This window comes from Lichenostomus cassidix, unplaced genomic scaffold (genome assembly GCF_008360975.1).
Source record: "Lichenostomus cassidix isolate B80296 unplaced genomic scaffold, HeHo_3.0 HiC_scaffold_796, whole genome shotgun sequence".
NCBI classification, from domain to species: Eukaryota; Metazoa; Chordata; class Aves; order Passeriformes; family Meliphagidae; genus Lichenostomus; species Lichenostomus cassidix.
This window is the reverse complement of record NW_028147951.1, coordinates 1484-21861: the sequence shown is the minus strand read 5'-3', so window position 1 is coordinate 21861 and position 20378 is coordinate 1484. Positions and strand designations below refer to the sequence as shown.

At 57.9% G+C, this 20378-nt stretch overlaps 1 protein-coding gene across 3 annotated transcripts in view; it reads right to left on the bottom strand.

Annotated features, from left to right (window-relative positions):
* The window catches only part of LOC146420516 (agrin-like), a 65529-nt gene extending 46555 nt beyond the window's left edge, over nt 1-18974 (bottom strand). The window contains exons 1-8 of one of the 3 annotated variants that reach the window (XM_085048183.1): nt 18199-18974; nt 17545-17970; nt 15463-15510; nt 9234-9449; nt 8331-8555; nt 7458-7682; nt 6677-6883; nt 1263-1484 (exon numbers count right to left, since the gene is read on the bottom strand). In XM_085048183.1, coding sequence (XP_084904309.1) covers nt 1263-1484; nt 6677-6883; nt 7458-7682; nt 8331-8555; nt 9234-9449; nt 15463-15510; nt 17545-17713 — 1312 coding nt within the window. In that variant the 5' untranslated portion in view covers nt 17714-17970; nt 18199-18974. Of the gene's footprint in view, nt 1-1262; nt 1485-6676; nt 6884-7457; nt 7683-8330; nt 8556-9233; nt 9450-15462; nt 15511-17544; nt 18118-18198 lie in introns of those variants that run through there. The other 2 variants (XM_085048185.1, XM_085048184.1) reach the window with 2 other exon arrangements.
* Between the last annotated feature and the right edge of the window lie 1404 nt (nt 18975-20378).

The following is a 20378-nucleotide window of genomic DNA, read 5'->3' as shown; positions in this document are numbered from 1 at the left end:
CACCACAGGGCCCCTTGTGCTTGACCCTGATGTCCCTTTTAAGCATACAGGCCATGAACAACACAGTAACAACAACAAAACAACAACAAACCCTGAATCTCACCACAGGGCTGCTTGTGCTTCACCCTTGATGTCCCTTTTGAGGACACAGGCCATGAACAACCAAACAACAACAGGAAAACAACAACAAAACCCAAATCTCACCACAAGATCCCTTGTGTTTCACTCTGATGTCCCTCTGGAAAACACAGGCCATGAACAACAACCCAGCAAAAACTCCAGATCTTACCACAGGGCCCCTTGTGCTCGACCCTGATGCTCCTTTTGGGGACACAGGCCATGAACAACAACAAAACAATAACAAAATCCAAATTTCACCACAAGGCCTCTTGTGCTTGATGGCCCTCTGGAGCATGCAGGCCATGAACAACAGCACAACAACAAGAAAACAACAACAAAACCCAAATCTCACCACAGGGCCCCTTGTGCTTGATGCGGATGTCCCTTTTGAGGAGACAGGCCATGAACAACAACAAAACACCAACAATAAAACAATAACAAACCCCATTTCTCACCGCAGGGCCCCTTGTGCTTGACACAGATGTCCCTCTGGAGCACACAGGCCATGAACAACAAAATAAAAACAACAAAACAACAACAAAACAACCCCCAGCCCATCTCTCACCGCAGGGCCCCTTGTGCTTGACACAGATGTCCCTCTGCAGAACACAGGCCATTAACAACAACCCAACAACAACAAAACAACAACAACAACAACAACCCCCAGTCCATCTCTCACCACAGGGCCCCTTGTGCCTGACACGGATGTTCCTCTGTAGCACACAGGCCATGAACAACAACAAAACAAAAACCCCAAATCTCACCACAGGGCCCCTTCTGCTTGACCCTGATGTCCCTCTGCAGCACACAGGCCATGAACAACAACCCAACAACAACAACAAAACAACGACAAAACCAAAATCTCACCGCAGGGCCCCTTGTGCTTGACTCTGATGTCCCTCTGCAGCATGCAGGCCATGAACAACAACCCAACAAAAACCCCAAATCTCACCACAGGCCCCCTTGCACTTGACCCTGATGTCCCTTTTGAGGACACAGGCCATGAACAACAACAACAACCCAACAAAAACCCCAAATCATACCACAGGGCCCCTTGTGCCTGACGCAGATGTCCCTCTGCAGCACGCAGGCCATGAACAATAACCCAACAACAACAACCCAACAAATACCCCATCTCTCACCGCAGGGCCCCTTGTGCTTGACCCTGATGTCCCTCTGCAGCACGCAGGCCATGGCGTCCAGCTCGCAGGGGTTGCCGTAGGTGCGCTGGTCGGTGCCGCACACGGGGTCGTAGCGGCCCTGGCACTGCTGCTGGCACTCGCACACGGCCTCCTGGTTCTTCACCACGCACGCGGCGCCGAAGGCACACTCCACGCTCAGGCAGGGGCTGGGTGTGCCCAGGTCTGCGGAGGGACAGGAGGTGGCTCAGCGTGGCTGGTGGGTGGCTGGCGGAGCGGGACGTGCCGGTGTCCCCAGGCAGGGGTCAGCTGTCCACCCCGGCCGTGGGCAGTGCGCAGAGCCCCTCCATGCCACCCGCCATGCCCGCTCAGCACGGTCCCCATGCGGGGCAGAGGTTAGGGATGGGCAGCAGGCATGGCAGCTTCTCTCAGGAGCAGGATTCCTGCCTCAGCCCCTCCAGCCCAGCTCTGTTCTGTGCCAAAGGGCTGCCCAGAAATGGGGTCATTTTGGAGCCTTGCGCAAAAAGAGTGACCTCCCCTGTGATCCACACCCTCAGGATCACACTGCTCCCGAAAAAACTCATCCTAACACCCCCTGTGGCATTCCCAGGAGGACCTGGCTGGGGAGGACACGCTTGGCTCCACCACTCTGCTCATCCACCTTCCCCTCCTCTTCCCAGGGAGCTGCCCTGAGGCCTTGGGGACATCCCGTGGCCTTGGGAACACCCCGTGGCCTTGGGGACATCCTGTGGCCTTCCCTCAGCCCAACCCTCAGGACATTCCCTCTGGATCCACAATCCCAGCTGAGCAGTGGGGTTGCTCAGGGTGACAAAGTGCCAGCAGAGAGCAAAGGCTGTGTCCCACTGGCAGGGACAGCCCTGGGTTCCTCCCAGCTCCCAATGTCCCTCCAGGATTCCCCCCAGCACCCAGGAAGGAGTGGCCGTGCTGCTGGGGACAGAGCCAGCACTGCCCAGTGACCCCGAGGACCCCGAGGGGCTGGGGCAGGGACAGGACACCACGGATTCCAGTGACAAGGACACAGGACGAGGACACAGGAGGGGACACACAACGCAGCCCAGGGGAGATGGAGAGCAGCAGACACAGCACAGCCCCAGCAGCGAGGCAGGCACAGAGCAGAGAGCAGGGAAAGGTCCCTCTGGAGTGGCCAGAGTGGCCTGGTCACTCCCCTGGTGGCACCACGGGGTGGCAGCTCTGCAGAGCAGCTGCCCTGTGCCAGCCAGGAAGGACCCAGGCGTGCCTGGATCAGGATCTGCCTCTCTGGGAAGCACCTACCAAGTCCCAGCTGAGAGCTGAGGGTGTGCAAAGGAACAGGAGAAGGAAGGGGACAGTGACACACTGACACAGCTCCAGCCCCTCTCCAGCTGTGTCCCCAAATTCCCCAGAATTGCTCCCTGGGCTGCTGCTCTCATTTGATTCTGTCTTCCTTATCTGTCCTATAACCACATCCCCAAACACAGACACCATTTCCATGGAGAAATCCCCTGATGGACACCACTTTCCTGGGCATGAAGCAAAGATATTCCCTGGTTTGAGCTCCAGGCTGACTTTCCTGCCCCGGGAAGCACAGGGAAGGGCAGCCCTGATGGAGAACACTGACATTCCCAATCCTTCTCCAGCGGGAAACTGTGGGAATGTAACCCACGAAATTCCCAAATCCCAGCCTGGAATATCTCACACACACCTGCAGGCATCTCTGGGGAGTTGGCACTGATTTTGGAGGGTGGAGGAGCTGCTGGGCTGGGCTTTAATCAAGGCCTGCTTTGATTCCTGGCCCTGCTCCATCCTGGAGGGAGGCAGGGAAACTGAGGCACGGGGGAAGCAACCCTGGGTGATTCCAGGCTGTGATCCACACTTGGAAGTGCTCCAGACCAGGCTTGGAGCAAGCTGGGATGGTGGAACTGGATGATTTAAGATCCCTTCTGACCCAAACCATTCCATGACTCTGGGCAAACCCCAGGGATCTGGGAATCCCAGATTTTGGGAATATCCACGGAATACCGAGCTCTCCTGCCAGCCCAGCTGGAGATGAAGCATTTTTGGAACCCATCAATCCACACCTGAGACCCCAGCAGGCTCCAGCACTGCTCCACAGGGAAATATCCCCAGCAAAGAGCCCCCTGTGAGCCCAGAGGCTGGAGAGGGAGCTGGGATCCCTGCAGAGCTGAGCCTGGCAGGGACAAGCAGGACACAGAGCCGGGAAAAGCAGCACCACAGCCCCGGGGCAGGCAGGAACTGCGGGGAGGAGGAGGCAGGGAAGCGAGGAGGGTTAGTCAGGAGCAGGAGGAGAGGGAAAATCCACCAGGAGCAGTCCGGAGTGAGGCTCGCTAAGGAGTTGGGGGCTCCCAGCACCCACCTCAGCCTCGAGGGGTCAAGGCACAGCGAGCACCGCACAGGAGCCCAGAAATTTCCACTCCAGCAGGAAGAGTTTGGGGCTCGGGGTGGGACAAACCCCAGGGCAAGCTCTCCATCCCGAGGGGCTCTGAGGCCCAGCTAGAGAGAGGTGGGAGCAGTGAGAGGAGCCAGGAGTGTCCCTGGCCATGGAGAAGGGGCAGAGCCGAGCTGCCAGCAGAGGTGTCCGGGCAGGGAGCACGAGGGTGGTGCCAGGACAGAATTCCTTCCTCCACACAGGCAACACTGTAAAACACAAGACACAGACGGAAGAGGAAAGAGAGAGAGAGAAAAAGGGAGGAAGAGAGGAGAGCAGAGCAGAGAGAGGCAGCGAGGAAAAGACAGATGCAACTACAGACACCTTCCTTCCTTCTTTCCTTCCCTCTTGTCCACATCAGCCTCATCCCATCCCTTCTCCCCCAGCTGCAGCACCAAAGCTGGGAAGGATTCAAAATAAGGTTTTGTTGGGCTTTGCCTCGCTGGAAAAGGCAGCAGAGCTCAGGGTTTGTTGGACAGGTGCTTGGGAGGGATTCAAACGCTGCCAGCCCCTTCCCAGCTCCATGCCTCTCCCACATTTCCATCCATCCATGGATGCTCAGAGCTCTTCCTTTTCCTTTCCTGAGCTGGTGGGGATAAAAAATGCTGCTCACACCTCCCGGGGGTTGGGTACAGCCTGGAGCTGTCACGGGGACTCTGAAATCCCAGATTTTGGCAGGCAGAGCCCCGGTGTGGATCCATCCCACCCTTTTTTAGCTCCCATCCCGCGAGGATGCAGCTCCTGGCAGCAGATGTGTGCTCGCCTGGAGGGAGGGGAGCTGGGAGGGAGCTGAAATAAAGGAGGGGAGATGGAGAGGGGAAGAGCAGGTGCACCAGGACCAGATCCTGCTGCTCCTCCTGGCCTTTTTCCACACAACACGGTGGAAACGACAGCAGGGTTGGGAGCAGCAGGAATTCCCTGCTCATCCCGGGAATTCGGGAAGTTTTAGCCTCTAAAGGAGGCACAGGGAAGGGTTGGAAGAGGCTGCAGTAAATCACCCCCTGGGATCACAGCCCTTCCCACAGGGAAAATGTGGGGAATTGACTCCCAACCCTTCGCCCACCAGAAATACGGCGAAAGGGATGATTAAAAATAACAGCTGCGGTTATTCCGAGTGGGATTTTGGGAGGCTGACAAACGCTTTTCCAGCAGCTGGGCCTGGCAGCCTCGGAAGCCTCCAGCAGCACAGAGCCAACAAAACACATCCCCAGCGTGGGATGCCATTCCCAAACCCTTCAGGAGGTTTAATCCAGCTGATACCTGATCAAACACCAGCTCAAAAAATCTGTGAAAAACCAAACTGAACGACTCGTAACTCATCCAAATCAATCCCGTGGCTGCTTTAACCTCCTTCACTTCCCGGGTGAGAATCTTAGACCTGGACATTCCCAGCATCCTAAGGATCCAAAGCCCCATCCCATCCCATCCTCCTAGGAAAGGTCCATGGGGAAGCTTCTCCTAGAGACGAGACAAAGACACGGTGAGAGCTCCAGAGAGAGCACAGCGGGGAGAATTCATGGTGGAGAACACCTGGAGCTGAGAGGAGCAGGCAGGCATGGAGGGAGAGCATGGATGGAGCTGGAGACTGGCACTACCCTGGAATGGATGGCATGGGCTGCAGGGGATGTGGTGGGGAGGGAGAGAAACCAGCTGGACATCACAGAAACCAGCTGGACATCACAGAAACCAGCTGGACATCACAGAAACCAGCTGGACATCACAGACATTCAAACAGCACCGATTGTCCCCTGGGTCACACATCAGACAGAGACAGGAGCACAGACAGGGAGACTGCACACACCAGGGCTGCTGCAAGGACAAAAACACGGAACGAGGGACATTCCAGGCTGCTGGACACGAGACTGAGCCTGGGGTGGGCTCAGCAGGTAGCCACTTGAAGGTTTCCACATCCCACCCGGCCTGGAGGGGCTGGGAAGTGCCAGGGGGTGGGGGAAACCAGCAGTCCTGAGGGACAGGAGGGGAGAACATCCCTGAGGGACAGGAGAGGACCAGCATTCCTGAGGGACAGGAGGGACCAGCATCTTTGAGGGACAGGAGGAGACCAGCATCCCCATGGGAAGGAGACACCAAAATCCCTGCGGGACAAGGGGGATCAGCATCCCTGTGGTACAATTTGGGGTCCAGCATCATCCATCTCCATGGGACAGGAGAGGACCAGCATTCCCAAGGGACAGTATCCCTCTGGGACAATTTGGGGACCAGTATCCTCATGGAGAGGGGGACCAGCACCCCCATGGGACAGTATCCCTTCAGGACAGGGGAGAGCAGCATCCCTGTGGAACAATTTGGGGACAGCACCCCCACGGGACAGAATCTCTGTAGGACAATTTTGGGACATCACCCCCATGGGACATCATCTCTATAGGACAATTTGGGGACCACCATCCCCATGGGAAGGGGAACCAGCACCCTCCTGAGACAGTATCTCTGCAGGACGATTTGGGGACATCATCCCCATGGTACATCATCCCTGCAGGACAATTTGGGGACCAGTATCCCTGTGGGACAGCATCCCAGTGGAACAATTTGGGGACATCACCCCCCTGGGACATCATCCCTGCAGGACGATTTGGGGACCACCATCCCCATGGGAAGGGGGACCAGCACCCTCATGAGACAGTATCTCTGCAGGACAATTTCGGGACATCACCCCCATGGTACCTCATCTCTGCAGGACAGTTTGGGGACATCACCCCCATGGTACATCATCCCTGCAGGACAATTTGGGGACATCACCCCCACGGTACACCACCCCTGCAGGACAATTTGGGGACATCACCCCTATGGTACACCATCCCTGCAGGACAATTTGGGGACCAGTATCCCTGTGGGACAGCATCCCGATGGAACAATTTGGGGACATCACCCCCATGGTACACCATCCCTGCAGGACAATCTGGGGACATCCTCCCCCCAGGAAGTGCCCCAGCCCCGCGGTGCCGGCGCTCACCGCAGGGCCCGCTGTGCCTGACGGGGATGGCAGCCTGCTGGCGGCACTCGGCGCGGCGGCGCTCGCAGTCGTTGCCGTAGGTCCGGCTGTCGCGGCCGCACAGGGGCCGGAAGGCTCCGTCGCAGCTCAGGCGGTCGCAGGAGCAGCGTGCAGCCCCGCGCCGGTTCAGACACACCGCGTTGAACTTGCACTCGTCCTTGCACTTGTCTGGGGGGTGATGATTTGGGATTTAGCTTCGTGTTTTTCGTGGATCTGCAATCCTGTAATTCCCTACTGTGTAACTCTGGGCTCCATATAGGTGTTAAGCTAATTTCTCTCGTTTTTAGACAAAACAATTCCTCTCCAAGCCCAAAACTCAAGGACACCTCACTGTGTCAGACCCTGAGATATGTAAACACCAGTGAATTAATTGGGGGAGAAAACTTGGGGTAATTGACTTCATTAGCTGAAGGTGTAATTGGAGGATTAACCTTGATATGCAAATGGACAGAACTTATAAAGTATGAAAAACTCGTGATCTTATAAAGGACTTATAATGTATGAAAAACCTGTGACCTTATAAAAACCTTATAAAGTATGAAAACCCCATGACCTGCTGTCCATTTAGGGTGTAGCCCTGGCTGGGCTGTAATTGCCCTAAACACACCTGAAGACCTTCAACAAATATAAATGATTTTTATTCCCTTTACCTTGCCTAATTCCATTTTAATCAAACCCCTCAAGGCATCACCACCACCCAGAGCTCTCCCGGGGACAGAGAGCAGGACAGTGAGGGACTCACCCTGCGGCTGGCACTGCCCCGAGCGCACCTTCTGGATGTCCAGCCCCCGGATGGCCCCCGAGCGCGCCATGACACACTCGTTGTCGTAGGTGACACCGTCGTCACCGCACACGGGGTCCCTCCTCGGGGGACAGCTCTCGGGCCGGGGCAGCAGCTCTGCCCGCTGTGAGCGCGGGTTCACCCGGCACACCCGGTTCAGGTCGTTCAGGATGCTCTTGCAAGGATCTGGGAAGGAAAACCGAGTGGAGAATCATCCTGATGCCTTAATAATTTTAGGGGTTTTTTTTTTCCTCTTCATGCATGTGTAACTTGCTGTAGTTCTGTGTGTTATCATCCACATATTATAATAATCCAATATAATAATAACGTAATAATAATCCAATATAATAATAATCCAATTATTAACTTCCCGCACAACTTTCTATCAAAGTTCCACCCCAGCTGGACCCATTTCCAACCCTCCACCCCTGAGACACCCCAAACCCCAGGAGCCTTGTGGCTAGCACAGGTCTTTCCCATGAGAATTTTTCTTGTGTTTTATAAACAAAGATAAAGTTTGGATGTTATTAAAAACAGTGTCTCGGAGATTTGGACAGTTCAGGCCTGGCCAGTCAGGCCTGGGGGGAGGTTTCTGACTGACCAATCTGAGCGACCTCTGAAAAATCTATATAAATTGGAATCAAATAATAAAAGCTCTTTTTTCTATGCCATGCTGAGAATCCGGATCTTTTTCTCTGCTAGCGGCTCAACAGCGACAATAATCCAATATAATAATAATCCAATTATTAACTTCCTGCACAACTTTCCATCAAAGTTCCACCCCAGCTGGACCCATTTCCACCCCCGAGACCCCCCAAACCCCAGGAGCCTCACCGCAGGGACCATCAAACTTCTTGAAGACGTTCTCCTGCTTGTCGCAGGCGTGCTTGTTGAGGTGGCAGTGGCTGCGGTAGTCGCGGCCGTCGCTGCCGCACACGGGGCTCTCGGGGACACCGCTGCACGACGAGGGACACACGCACTTGGCCGCCTGGCCGTCCGGGGAGGGGACGCAGGTGCTGCCGAAGCTGCAGGTCACCTCTGCGCAGGGGTCCTTGGAGCCTGGGGACAGCGGGGGGACAGTGTGGCATGGGTGAGAGCATGGCACAGGTTGTGTTATCATGGAATAACCCTAATATATCCCGATATCTCCTAGTTCCATCCCTCCAAATGCCCCAAAACAGCAGCAATGGGTCATTTTCAGCTATGGATCATTTCCCACCAGCTCCAGTGGATGCTTGGAGCATGGAAATGAAGGAATCCTGAGGGGAGGGGACACAGCAGAGGCCACATTCCCATTCCCCTTACAGAATAACCCTAATATATCCCAATATCCATCCCTCCAAATGCCCCAAACCAGCAGCTATGGACCATTTTCCACCAGCTCCAGTGGATCCTTGGAACATGGAAACGAAGGAATCCTGAGGGACAGGGGAGGGGACACAGCTCAGGTGAGAGCATGGCACAGGTTGTGTTCCTGTCCCCTCATGGAATAACCCCGATATATCCCGATATCTCCCAGTCCCAACCCTCCAAATGCCCCAAACCAGCAGCAATGGATTGTTTTCAGCTATAAATCATTTTCCACCAGCTCCAGTGGATCCTTGGAGCCTGAGGGACAGGGGAGGGGACACAGCACAGGTCACCCTCCTGTTCCTCTCATGGAATAACCTCAATATATCCCCATATCCACATCACCGCAGTGTCCCTCACCCCCTGGGGACACTGTCCCTCACTCACCGCAGGGTCCCTTGCTGATGACCTTGATCCTCCTCTGCTGGTGGCACTGGGCTCTCTCGAGCTCGCACTCGTTGCTGTAGGTGCTGTAGTCCGAGCCGCACACCGGGGCCACCACGGGGGGACACGAGCCCTTCTTGCACACGCACGACGCCTGGCCCGGCTCCGTGGGGCTGCGCTCGCACACGGCCCCGAACCCGCACAGCATGCCGCGGCAGCCTGCGGGACACAGTGACCATGCAGTGACCATGGAGTGACCATGGAGTGACCCCGAACCCACACAGCATGCCGCGGCAGCCTGCGGGACACAGTGACCATGGAGTGACCATGGAGTGACCATGGAGTGACCACAGCATGCCACGGCAGCCTGCGGGACACAGTGACCATGGAGTGACCATGGAGTGACCACTGAGGGACCCCGAACCCGCACAGCATGCCGCGGCAGCCTGTGGGACACAGTGACCGCTGAGTGACCACTGAGCGACCCCGAACCCGCACAGCATGCCGCGGCAGCCTGCGGGACACAGTGACCATGGAGTGACCGCTGAGTGACCATGGAGTGACCATGGAGTGACCGCAGCATGCCGCGGCAGCCTGCGGGACACAGTGACCATGGAGTGACCACTGCGGGACCCCGAACCTGCACAGCATGCCGCGGCAGCCTGTGGGACACAGTGACCATGAAGTGACTGCTGAGTGAGCACTGAGTGACCCCGAACCCACACAGCATGCCGCGGCAGCCTGTGGGACACAGTGACTGCTGAGTGACCACTGAGTGAGCACTGAGGGACCCTGAACCCGCACAGCATGCCGCGGCAGCCTGCGGGACACAGTGACCATGGAGTGACCATGGAGTGACCACTGAGGGACCCTGAACCTGCACAGCATGCTGCGGCAGCCTGCGGGACACAGGGACCATGGAGTGACCGCTGAGTGACCGCAGAGTGACCACAGAGTGACCGCAGAGTGACCACTGAGGGACCACTGAGTGACCCCAAACCCGCACAGCATCCCGCAGCAGCCTGCGGGACACAGTGACCATGGAGTGACCAATGAGTGACCATGGAGTGACCACTGAGGGATCCCAAACCCACACAGCATGCCCCAGCAGCCTGTGGGACACAGTGACCATGGATTGACCGCTGAGTGACCATGGAGTGACCGCTGAGTGACCATGGAGTGACCACTGAGTGACCCCGAACCCGCACAGCATGCCGCGGCAGCCTGCGGGACACAGTGACCATGGAGTGACCGCTGAGTGACCCTGAACCCACACAGCATGCCCCAGCAGCCTGTGGGACACAGGAATTGGGGTGGAAATACAGGGATTGGGGTGGAAATACAGGGATTGGGGTGGAAATACAGGGATTGGGGTGGAAATACAGGGATTGGGGTGGAAATACAGGGATTGGGGTGGAAATACAGGGATTGGGGTGGAAATACAGGGATTGGGGTGGAAATACAGGAATTGGGGTGGAAATACAGGAATTGGGGTGGAAATACAGAGAGAAGGATCCTTGCCCTGTGCCCTCCGTCAGTCCCTCTGCTCCGGGCAGAGCTCCTGCAGCAGCTCCTCAACCCATCCCCATCCCAAACCCCTCTGGAACCCCTGGAGAGGAGCAGGGAACACGGAGAGCAGCTCCATCCCCATCCCAAACCCCTCTGGAACCCCTGGAGAGGAGCAGGGAACATGGGGAGCAGCTCCATCCCCATCCCAAATCCCGCAGGGAACAACCGCCAGGCTCACCGGGAAGGAGCTCAGCTCCAGGAGGGATTAACCCCAAACTGCCTCGGAGCTCTCCAGGAGCTTGAGGAAACAAAGCCCCGAGCTTAAGAACGATCAGCACAAGTGGAACTGCAAAATTGCTCTTTTCCAGTGTGGGAAAAGAGGGGAAAATGTTCCTGGAGCAGTTTGGGGATTGCTGGCAGCTCCCTGCCGGGTCTGTCCGGCATTCCCAGCATCCCAGCAGCTCCTGGAGACTGGGAATGGGGCAGGAGAGGAGCTCCGGTGGCCACACGGTTCCTCCCAGCCCGGATGGAGCTTCCTCCTCGGCAGGAATCGCGCCGAGGGCTGGGAGAGCCCGGAACGCTCGGAGATGAGGGGGATGTTGGGAAAACAGGAAGGCAATTCCTGCCTGCTGGAGGCAGAGCGGGCATTTGGCAGCCTGGAAAAGCTCCAGATCCCCGGGAACGCGTTCCGATCGGGAAAACGCGGCTGGGAACTTAATTCCAGAGGGATTTGGGGTCAGAATGGGTGTTCATTCCGGTGGGATTTGGGGTCGGGATGGGCATTCATTCCAGTGGGATTTGGGGTCGGGATGGGAGGGATTTGGGGTCGGGATGGGCAGATATTGCAGTGGGATTTGGGGTCGGGATGGGAGGGATTTGGGGTCGGGATGGGAGGGATTTGGGGTCGGGATGGGCATTTATTCCAGCAGGATTTGGGGTCGAGATGGGCAGTGATTCCAGAGGGATTTGGGGTCAGAATGGGCAGATATTCCAGCGGGATTTGGGGTCAGGATGGGCGTTCACTCCGGCCGAGCTCGCTGCCCGTTGCCATGGAGAGCAGCTCCTGTCCCCCAGCCCAGCCCTGCTCCATCAACATTCATCTCATCAGCAGCAGCGAGCAGGAGCTGCCCAATCCTGCTCCGAGGGCTGGGAGAGAGCTGGGAATCCAACCCAGCCCGGGGTGAGCACCTCTGGCATCAAACACAACCCAAAATCCAGGGGAAAACACCTCTGGCATCAAACACCTCCCAAAATCCAGGGGAAAACACGTCTGACATCAAACACCACCCAAAATCCACCCCCAGCATCGCCCAGCACCCAAAATCCAGGGGAAAACACCTCTGGCATTGACCAGCACCCAAAATCCATCTCCCATCCCTGGGTGAGCACCTCTGGCATCAAACACAACCCAAAATCCAGGGGAAAACACCTCTGGCATTGACCAGCACCCAAAATCCATCTCCCATCCCTGGGTGAACACCTCCAGCATTGACCACAACCCAAAATCCATCTCTCATCCCTGGGTGAACACCTCTGACATCAACCACCACTCAAAATCCAGGGGAAAACACCTCTGACATCGACCAGCATCCAAAATCCATCTCTCGTCCCTGGGTGAACACCTCTGGCATCAAACACCTCCCAAAATCCAGGGGAAAACACCTCTGACATCAAACACCACCCAAAATCCACGGGAAAACACCTCTGACATTGACCAGCACCCAAAATCCACAGGAAAACACCTCTGACATCAACCACAACCCAAAATCATCACCAGCTGTGCCAGGAAAAGCTCAGATCCATGGGATTGTGCAGCACAAAGCTTTCCCCAGGCAGTTTTCCTGGAGCTCTGCTCCATCCAAGTCCCCAAATCCTGATTTTTTTCACCCATTCCGTGCCCTGTCCCTGCTGGGGAAAATCCAGGAAAATCCACCTGGGAGGTCTGAACACACAGAGAGCCCAAAACTCCTCCCAGAGCCAGAGCCAGGGAGAGAGAGGGAGGGAAAGGGCTGGAAAATCCACCTGGGAGGGAGGTCTGGACCTGCTGCTGCACCCCAACACACAGAGAAACCCCAGAAACCTCCTCAGAGTGATTTGGGATTTGCTGCCTGCACCCCAACACACAGAGAGACCCCAAAAATCACCTCCCAGTGACAAAAATTGGGATTTGCACAGGTAGGGAAGGAAAATCCACCTGGGAGGTTCTGAGCTGCTCTTACCTGCCTGCACCCCAACACAGAGAGACCCCAAAAATCACCTCAAAGTGACAAAAACTGGGATTTGCTCTAGAAAGGAGGGAAAGGCCAGGAAAATCCACCTGGGAGGGAGGTCTGGACCTGCTGCCTGCACCCCAACTCTCACAGAGAGACCCCAAAAACCTCCTCAGAGTGACAAAAACTGGGATTTCATGGAGGAAAACCCACCTGGGAGGTTGGGATCTGCTGGTTTCCCACCTGCCTGGAGAGACCCCACGGAATTCCAGGTGAGCAGCTGCTCTCCAGGTGAGCAGCCAGGTACAGAGAGCTCACCTTGAGCAGGGAGGGAAGTGATTTCCCGTGTCCCCTGAGGTGTGACAAAGCTCTCCTGCCACGCTCTGATGCTCCAAACCCCTCCTGGATTTGGAATTCCAGCATCACCCGTGGCTTTGGGAATGGTTGGGATCCACTCAGGATGAGCAAACCAAGGCAGCCAAGGATGCCCAAACCACATCCCAAACCCATCCTGGCGACGAACAGAACAGCAAAAACCATCCCCATCCCCTGGCAGGGATCCTCTCCCCGCGTTTTTTGCCCCAAAACCACCTCCTGAACCCAAAAAAACCCCTCCACACTCACAATCTGAGCTTTGGCAGAGCCCCAAAAGTGGTAATTTTCCATCTCCCGTGGGGGGATCAGGGATTTTTGGGAGTCTGGCAGCTGGCTGGGCTGGGCTGTTAGTATTTTGGAGCCCTGAGCAAGGAGTTCCACCTACGTGGGTTTTTATTTTTCGCTCGAGATGCCTTCTTCTGGGCCAATTATAGATTAATCACATTGCCATCTCGCATCCGTTGCTCCCCCGCCTCCTTCCCCACCCCCGGCAGAGGAGGTGAAAAAAAGGAGAAAAAAAAAAAAAAGATTTAAAAAAAAAAGGCAAAACCGAGTTCTGAATTGGCTGCTGGGTTCTTATCAGTGCACGTGGAGGTGGGGAGGGAGAGGCTGCCGGTGAAAACAGGGAATTTTGAGCCTGGATTTCGGGGGGAACAAAGCTCCAGGGATGGTTTTATCTCAGCCTGGGCTTGCCTGCCCTGCGTGCAGCAGCCTCCTGGAGCTGCTGGCTGATAAGAGCCTGGTGGGAAAAAAACCCAAAGTTTCTCCTCTGTGAAAGCAGGTTTGAGGGATTCCAGAGGGAAGGTGGGAGAGGCAATCCAGGGGGAAGGGTGGCTGAGGGGAAATGGAAGGGAATCCAGGGAATGACCATTTCCAGCCTTTCCCCAGTTCCAGGGAATGACTATTTCCAGCTTTTCCCCACCTCCAGGGAATGACTATTTCCAGCTTTTCTCCATTTCCAGGGAATGAACCTTTCCAGACCTTCCTCAATTCCAAAAAATGGCAATTTCCAGCTTTTCCCCAGTTCCAGGGAATAACCATTTCCAGCCTTTCCTCATTTTCCCTGGAGAAAAAGGGTGAGAAGGACATCTGTCCTCCCTCCTGACCCAGGGAATGACCCTTCCCAGCCTTTCCCCATTTCCAGGGAATGACCATTTCCAGCCCTTCTTTACTTCCAGGGAATGACCATTTCCAGCCTTTCTCCATTTCCAAGGAATAACCTTTCCAGACCTTCCCCACTTCCAGGAAATTACAATTTCCAGCCCTTCTTTACTTCCAGGAAATGACCATTCCCAGCCTTTCTCCATTTCCAAGGAATAACCTTTCCAGACCTTCCCCACTTCCAGGAAATTACAATTTCCAGCCCTTCTTTACTTCCAGGGAATGACCATTTCCAGCCTTTCCCCATTTCCAGCTTTTCCCCATTTCCAGGGAATGACCCTTTCTAGCTTTTCTCCATTTCCAGGAAATGACCCTTTCCAGCCTTTCCCACTTCCAGGAAATGACCCTTTCCAGCCTTCCCCACTTCCAGGGAATGACCATTTCCAGCTTTTCCCCATTTCCAGGGAACGACCTTTTCCAGCCCTTCCCCACTTCAAGGAAATGACAATTTCCAGCCTTTTCCCACTTCCAGGGAATGACCATTTCCAGCCCTTCCCCATTTCCAGGAAATGACCATTTCCAGCCTTTCTCCATTTCCAGGGAATGACCCTTTCCAGCTTTTCCCCAGTTCCAGGAAATGACCATTTCCAGCCCTTCTCTACTTCCAGGGAATGACCCTTTCCAGCTTTTCCCCACTTCCAGAAAATGAGTTTTTCCAGCTTTTCCCCATTTCCAGGGAATGACCCTTTCCAGCCTTTCCCCACTCCCAGGGAATGACCCTTTCCAGCCTTTCCCCACTCCCAGCCAGGAAATCCCTGGAGGCAGGGGGAGCACAGAGGGAGCACAGAGGGATCACAGAGGGATCACTGCCCTCCCTGCTGCCCCCAGGGCTGCTCGGGGAGCTGCACAAACAGCTCGGTGGGTCAGCAGATTTCCCCCGAGGGAAGCAGGAGAGGCTCCAGCTGTCCCCACAGCCCCGAGGGAGGCAGGGGACACTCCAGCTGTCCCCACAGCCCCCGGGGCAGCTCTGCACTCACCATCTCGCGGCGTCGGCGGCGTCTGAGTGAAGTAGCTGTTGGGTTTGTCTGCAAGGAAACAAAAAACACGAAGATGTCACAAGGCACAGTCCCACCTTGTCCTCCCCCCAGCCCTCTGCCAGCGGCTTTTGGGATGGTTTTCCCCCTCCCAAGTGTCCTTGAGGAGGTCCTGGAGCCAGGAGGGAGCGGCAGGAGGAGGAGGCAGGGTTGCTAAATCTGGTTTTGGAGCTCAGATATCGATGGAGCATCTCTGGTGTGGGAGGTGGGAGCAGCAGCTCCCGGGGCTGGGATTTGCCTCAGCCTGTCCTGTTCCATTTCCCGGGGGCTGTGGGGCCAAATCCTGCTGCTGTCACCCCAAAACCACACCTGGCCGTGCGCTCAGGAGGAGAACAGGACAGGAATGTTCTAAAAATTGGGAGAAAGGGGCAGCAGGAGGTGAAAGCTGCCGTGGGTGTGAGCACAGATCCCAAAGCAAGGCCTCACCTCCGGGTTTGGGGAGCCCTGACTGAGCCGAGCTCCATCAGCCTCCAAAATCCCTCCCATCCTGGCAGGAAAAACCCAAAATCCAGCCCCGAGCTGGGCTCTGCGATGTGCCCAGAGCAGCAGAGCCAGGCTGGGGCAGAGATAACCCCACCTCACTGCTCTCCATCGCTCTTCAGGCTCTTCAGAGCCATCCGTGGGTTTGATTCCCAACCATTCCACCCTTTTTTCCAACCATTCCAGCGTTTTTTCCCAACCATTCCAGCGTTTTTCCCAACCCCACCTCCCCCTGGAAGCAGCACATCCCAAAGCCGGGCTGGAGGGTTTGCCTGCTCTCTGTAGGTTTTCCCCAGAGCAGATGTTTGGCATTCCCAGCGCCAGGGAGGGAAAAGGCAGCCCTGGATGGTGGAATATTCCTGGATGGATATCCCTGGATGGTGGAATATTCCTGGATGGATATCCCTGGATGGTGGAATATTCCAGGAGTCGGGAAGGGGAGCAGCTGGAGGAGGAGGAGGTAACAGAGCCGGATGGGAATACCTGGGTGCTTCCCCACCCAAGGGTGGGATCTGCTCAGCTGCACCAGGGCTCACATTAACCATAGCCAGACCTCGGGGAAAAACCCAATTTTTTGTGCAAATCACCAATTTTGGCGATTGCTGAGAGCAGAGATCCTGGGGCAGCCCAGAACACACATCCCCACTCATTTTTGGGGCTCCAAGCTCCAGCAGTTTGCTGGCAATGAGGGAGCAGCAGAATTCCTCAGCCTGGGCAGCAATTCCAGGAGCTCATTTCGCCCCTCACCTCCCACCAGCCCTGCCCAAATCCCCCCATCCCGCTGGATCAGCACCCCAGAGCCCCCCGGATCCGGGAATGGGATCGGTGGGTGCAGCAGGAGGTGGGAGCCGAGCTGGCCCACGCAGTGCCACCCCACAGCTCTGCCCCGCGCCTGGGAAAAGTGGGGCAGGGCTGCGCAGAGAGCTGGCACCTCCCGGCATTGTCCCCAGGAGCTGCGGGGACATCCGAGATGGCAGCACTGGCATTGTCCCCAGGCCAGTCAGGAGCTCCGAGAGAAGCCGAGCTGGCACCTCCCAGGATTGTCCCCAAGAGCTCTGCAGAAGCCGAGCTGGCACCTCCCAAGATTGTCCCCAAGAGAGCCAGGAGCTGCGGGAGAAGCCGAGCTGGCACCTCCCAGAATTGTCCCCAGGAGAGCCAGGAGCTCCGGGAGAAGCCGAGCTGGTAGCACTGGCATTGTCCCCAGGAGCTCCAGGAGAAGCCGAGCTGGCACCTCCCGGGATTGTCCCCAGGAGAGCCAGGAGCTCGGGGACAAGCCGAGCTGGCACCTCCCGGGATTGTCCCCAGGAGCTCCAGGAGCAGCCGAGCTGGCACCTCCCGAGATTGTCCCCAAGAGCTCTGGAGAAGCTGAGCTAGCATCTCCCGGGATTGTCCCCAGGAGCTCCGGGAGCATCCGAGCCGGCACCTCCCAGGATTGTCCCCAGGAGCTCCAGCCAAACCACGCCGGCATCCCCGGCATCCCCGAGCACCTCCCTCCCCGATCCCTCGGCGGCTCGCCCGATCCCTCGGCAGTGCTGAACAACGTACAGTTATTGAGGAAGAGCAGCACGGCGAAGCCCAGCGTGGAGGTGGCCAGCAGGATGAGGCAGATGTTGCAGGGGATCATGAAGTAGCGCACCACCAGGGACACCTTGTGCTGGTACAGCCGGTCCCGCTCCAGGGCTCCCGGCGCCATCGGGTACTGGCACGCTGTCATGCTCGGTGGCACAGCCCGCCCGCCGGCCCCGGCCCAGCGACAGTCGCCACGAGGCTCACATGGATCCCTTTCCCCCCTGCCGGTGGTTTAAGTTTTCCCGGAGGTTCCCATCTCCAGCGCGGGGCGGGCTGGGGGCACCGTCAGGAGTTTGTCCCCCGCGGTGGCATGGCAGAGGGGTGGCCGCGGGGACAGCTCCGGGCCAGCTCCGGAGGGACTCAGCGGTGTCCTGGTCCTGCCCGGAAGATGACAATCCACGCCTCGGGGACAGATCCCAGCCCGCTCTGGAGGGATTCAGTAGTGTCCTGGTCCTGCCCAGAAGATGACAATCCACGCCTCGGGGACAGATTCCAGTCTGCTCCGGAGGGATTCAGCGGTGTCCTGGTCGCGCCCAGAAGATGACAATCCACACCTCGGGGACAGATCCCAGCCCGCTCTGGAGGGATTCAGCGGTGTCCTGGTCGCGCCCAGAAGATGACAATCCACACCTCGGGGACAGCTCCGGGAGACAGAGCTCAGCGGTGCCCTGGTTATGCTCAGAAGGTGACAATCCACGCCTCGGGGACAGATCCCAGTCCGCTCTGGAGGGATTCAGCAGTGCCCTGGTCCTGCCCAGGTGACAATCCACGCCTGTCCGCGGGAAAAAAAGCCACAATCCCGGCGCCGAGAGCTCCGATTCCCTGGCTGAGCCCAGCGGGACAAGGACGAGCTGCTGCTGGGTGGCGATGGGAATGTCACGGCAGCGACACGCTCCCGGTAGCAGCGCTGGGACAGCGACAGCGACAGCACAGGACCCTCTCAGGCTCGGCAATATCCGAATCCTCCGGGATATCCTCTCAGATCCACGCTCCAGCAACACGGAGCTTCCCCCGGTGTCCAGCGGCTCCTCCGGGACGCAACCCAAAATTCCGCGAGAAGCCCAAAATTCCGGGAGCAACCCAAAATTCCGTGAGAATCCCCAAATTCCGGGAGCAGCCCAAGGATGCCGGGAGCAGCCCAAGGATGCCGGGAGCAGCCCCAGGTGCAGCTCAGTCGCGCCGCGCTCCAGCCGAAGGCAGCCTCTCCCTCTCCGCCTCCAGAGCTGCTCTCAGAGCTCCATCCCCGCTCCGCCCGAGCTCCGCGCCGCCTCGCCGTCCCTGCCCAGCCGAGCCCAGCGCCGCCTCTCCAGCACCTCCCCAAGCCTCCGGCCAGCGGGCAGCGGCCCTGCTCGCCCCCCTGGGCACGGCCACCGTCCCCGGAGGGGGCCAGCTGGGCGCCTCACGCCGCTGGGACATGCCACTCCTCGCCGGCGCGGTGGCAGCTCCGCGCCGAGCCCGGCATGGAGCGATGGCAGCGGCCGCCCTGCCCGCCCGGCTGGCTGGAGGAGAGGGTGGATCCTTAATCCCGGTGCGCTCCGTCCGCCCCGAGGCCGCGCAGCATCAGACAACGGAGCGGCGGCGCGGAGCGAGCCCGGGAGCGCCCGCCCCACGGCCCGGAGCCTCCCCCCGTCCCTCCCTCCCTCCCTCCGCCCGCCCCTCGGCTCGACCCCGGCGAGGGGGAGGCGAACTGAGCCCCTCCGAGCGCTCGGCGGCCAACAAAGGGGAGCGGGGGCGCAGGGGCGCGGCGCGCACAAAGAGCAGGGGGCGGCGGGGGTCGCGCAGGAGCCGCGCCCTCGGGTGGGCAGCGCGGGGGGACGCGGGGACAGCGCTGACCCCCCGGGAGGGGCCGGGAAGGGTGGGAGGGGTGGGCGCGGAGCTCCCGCCGGCCGCTCGAGGTGTCGGGAGGAGGAGGGAGAGCGGCACGGCTCGCCCGGCGGCGCCCCCGAGAGACCCCCGGGGAGAACGGGAGAGCTCCGCGGTGGGGTTTGGATGGACGCCGGTTGAGGAGGAGGGAGGGAGGGGCACGGAGCTGCACGGACGGGGGCAAATCCCCCAAAACCAGCTGGGAAAACGGAGCAGATTCCCCAAAACTAGCCGGGAAAAAGGAGCAGATCCCCTAAAAACCAGTCGGGAAAACGGAGCAGATCCCCTAAAACCAGCCGGGAGAAAGGAGCAAATCCCCTAAAACCAGCCGGGAGAAAGGAGCAAATCCCCCAAAACCCAAACGGAAAAAAGGAGCAGATCCCCTAAAAACCAGTCGGGAAAACGGAGCAGATCCCCTAAAACCAGCCTAGAAAAAGGAGCAGGTCCCCTAAAACCAGCCGGGAAAAGGGAGCAGATCCCTCAAAACCAGCCGGGAAAAGGAGCAGGACCAGCTGCTGACACCCCAGGAGAGTTCTGCTTTCCTCGGGCCAGCAGGGATGGGAAAAGTGCCACCAGGAGGACTGAGAGCCACAGGGAGGTCAGAGCCACCAGTGAAGGTCCAACAATGGGGTCAGAGCTCTGCCCCAGCCCCGGGCGGGGACTCGCGGTGCCCACAGCCAAATCCAGGCTGCCAGGAGCTCCCCTCCGCTCTGCCTTCAGGTGGAGGCTGTCAGGACAGCATTGTCCCAAAACCCCAACGCGCAGGGCTCAGCCAGGCATCCCCTGTCACTGTCACCCCACAGTTAGGGCACTGTGTCGCTCCCCGCCATTGTCACCCCACGGGTCCCTGCTCCTCCATCCTTCCAGTCCGAGCTCCTCCATCCTTCCCGAGCCACACGTGTCCAATTCCTGCCCTCACCGGGGCTCTGCCCTGCTGTCACCAGCCC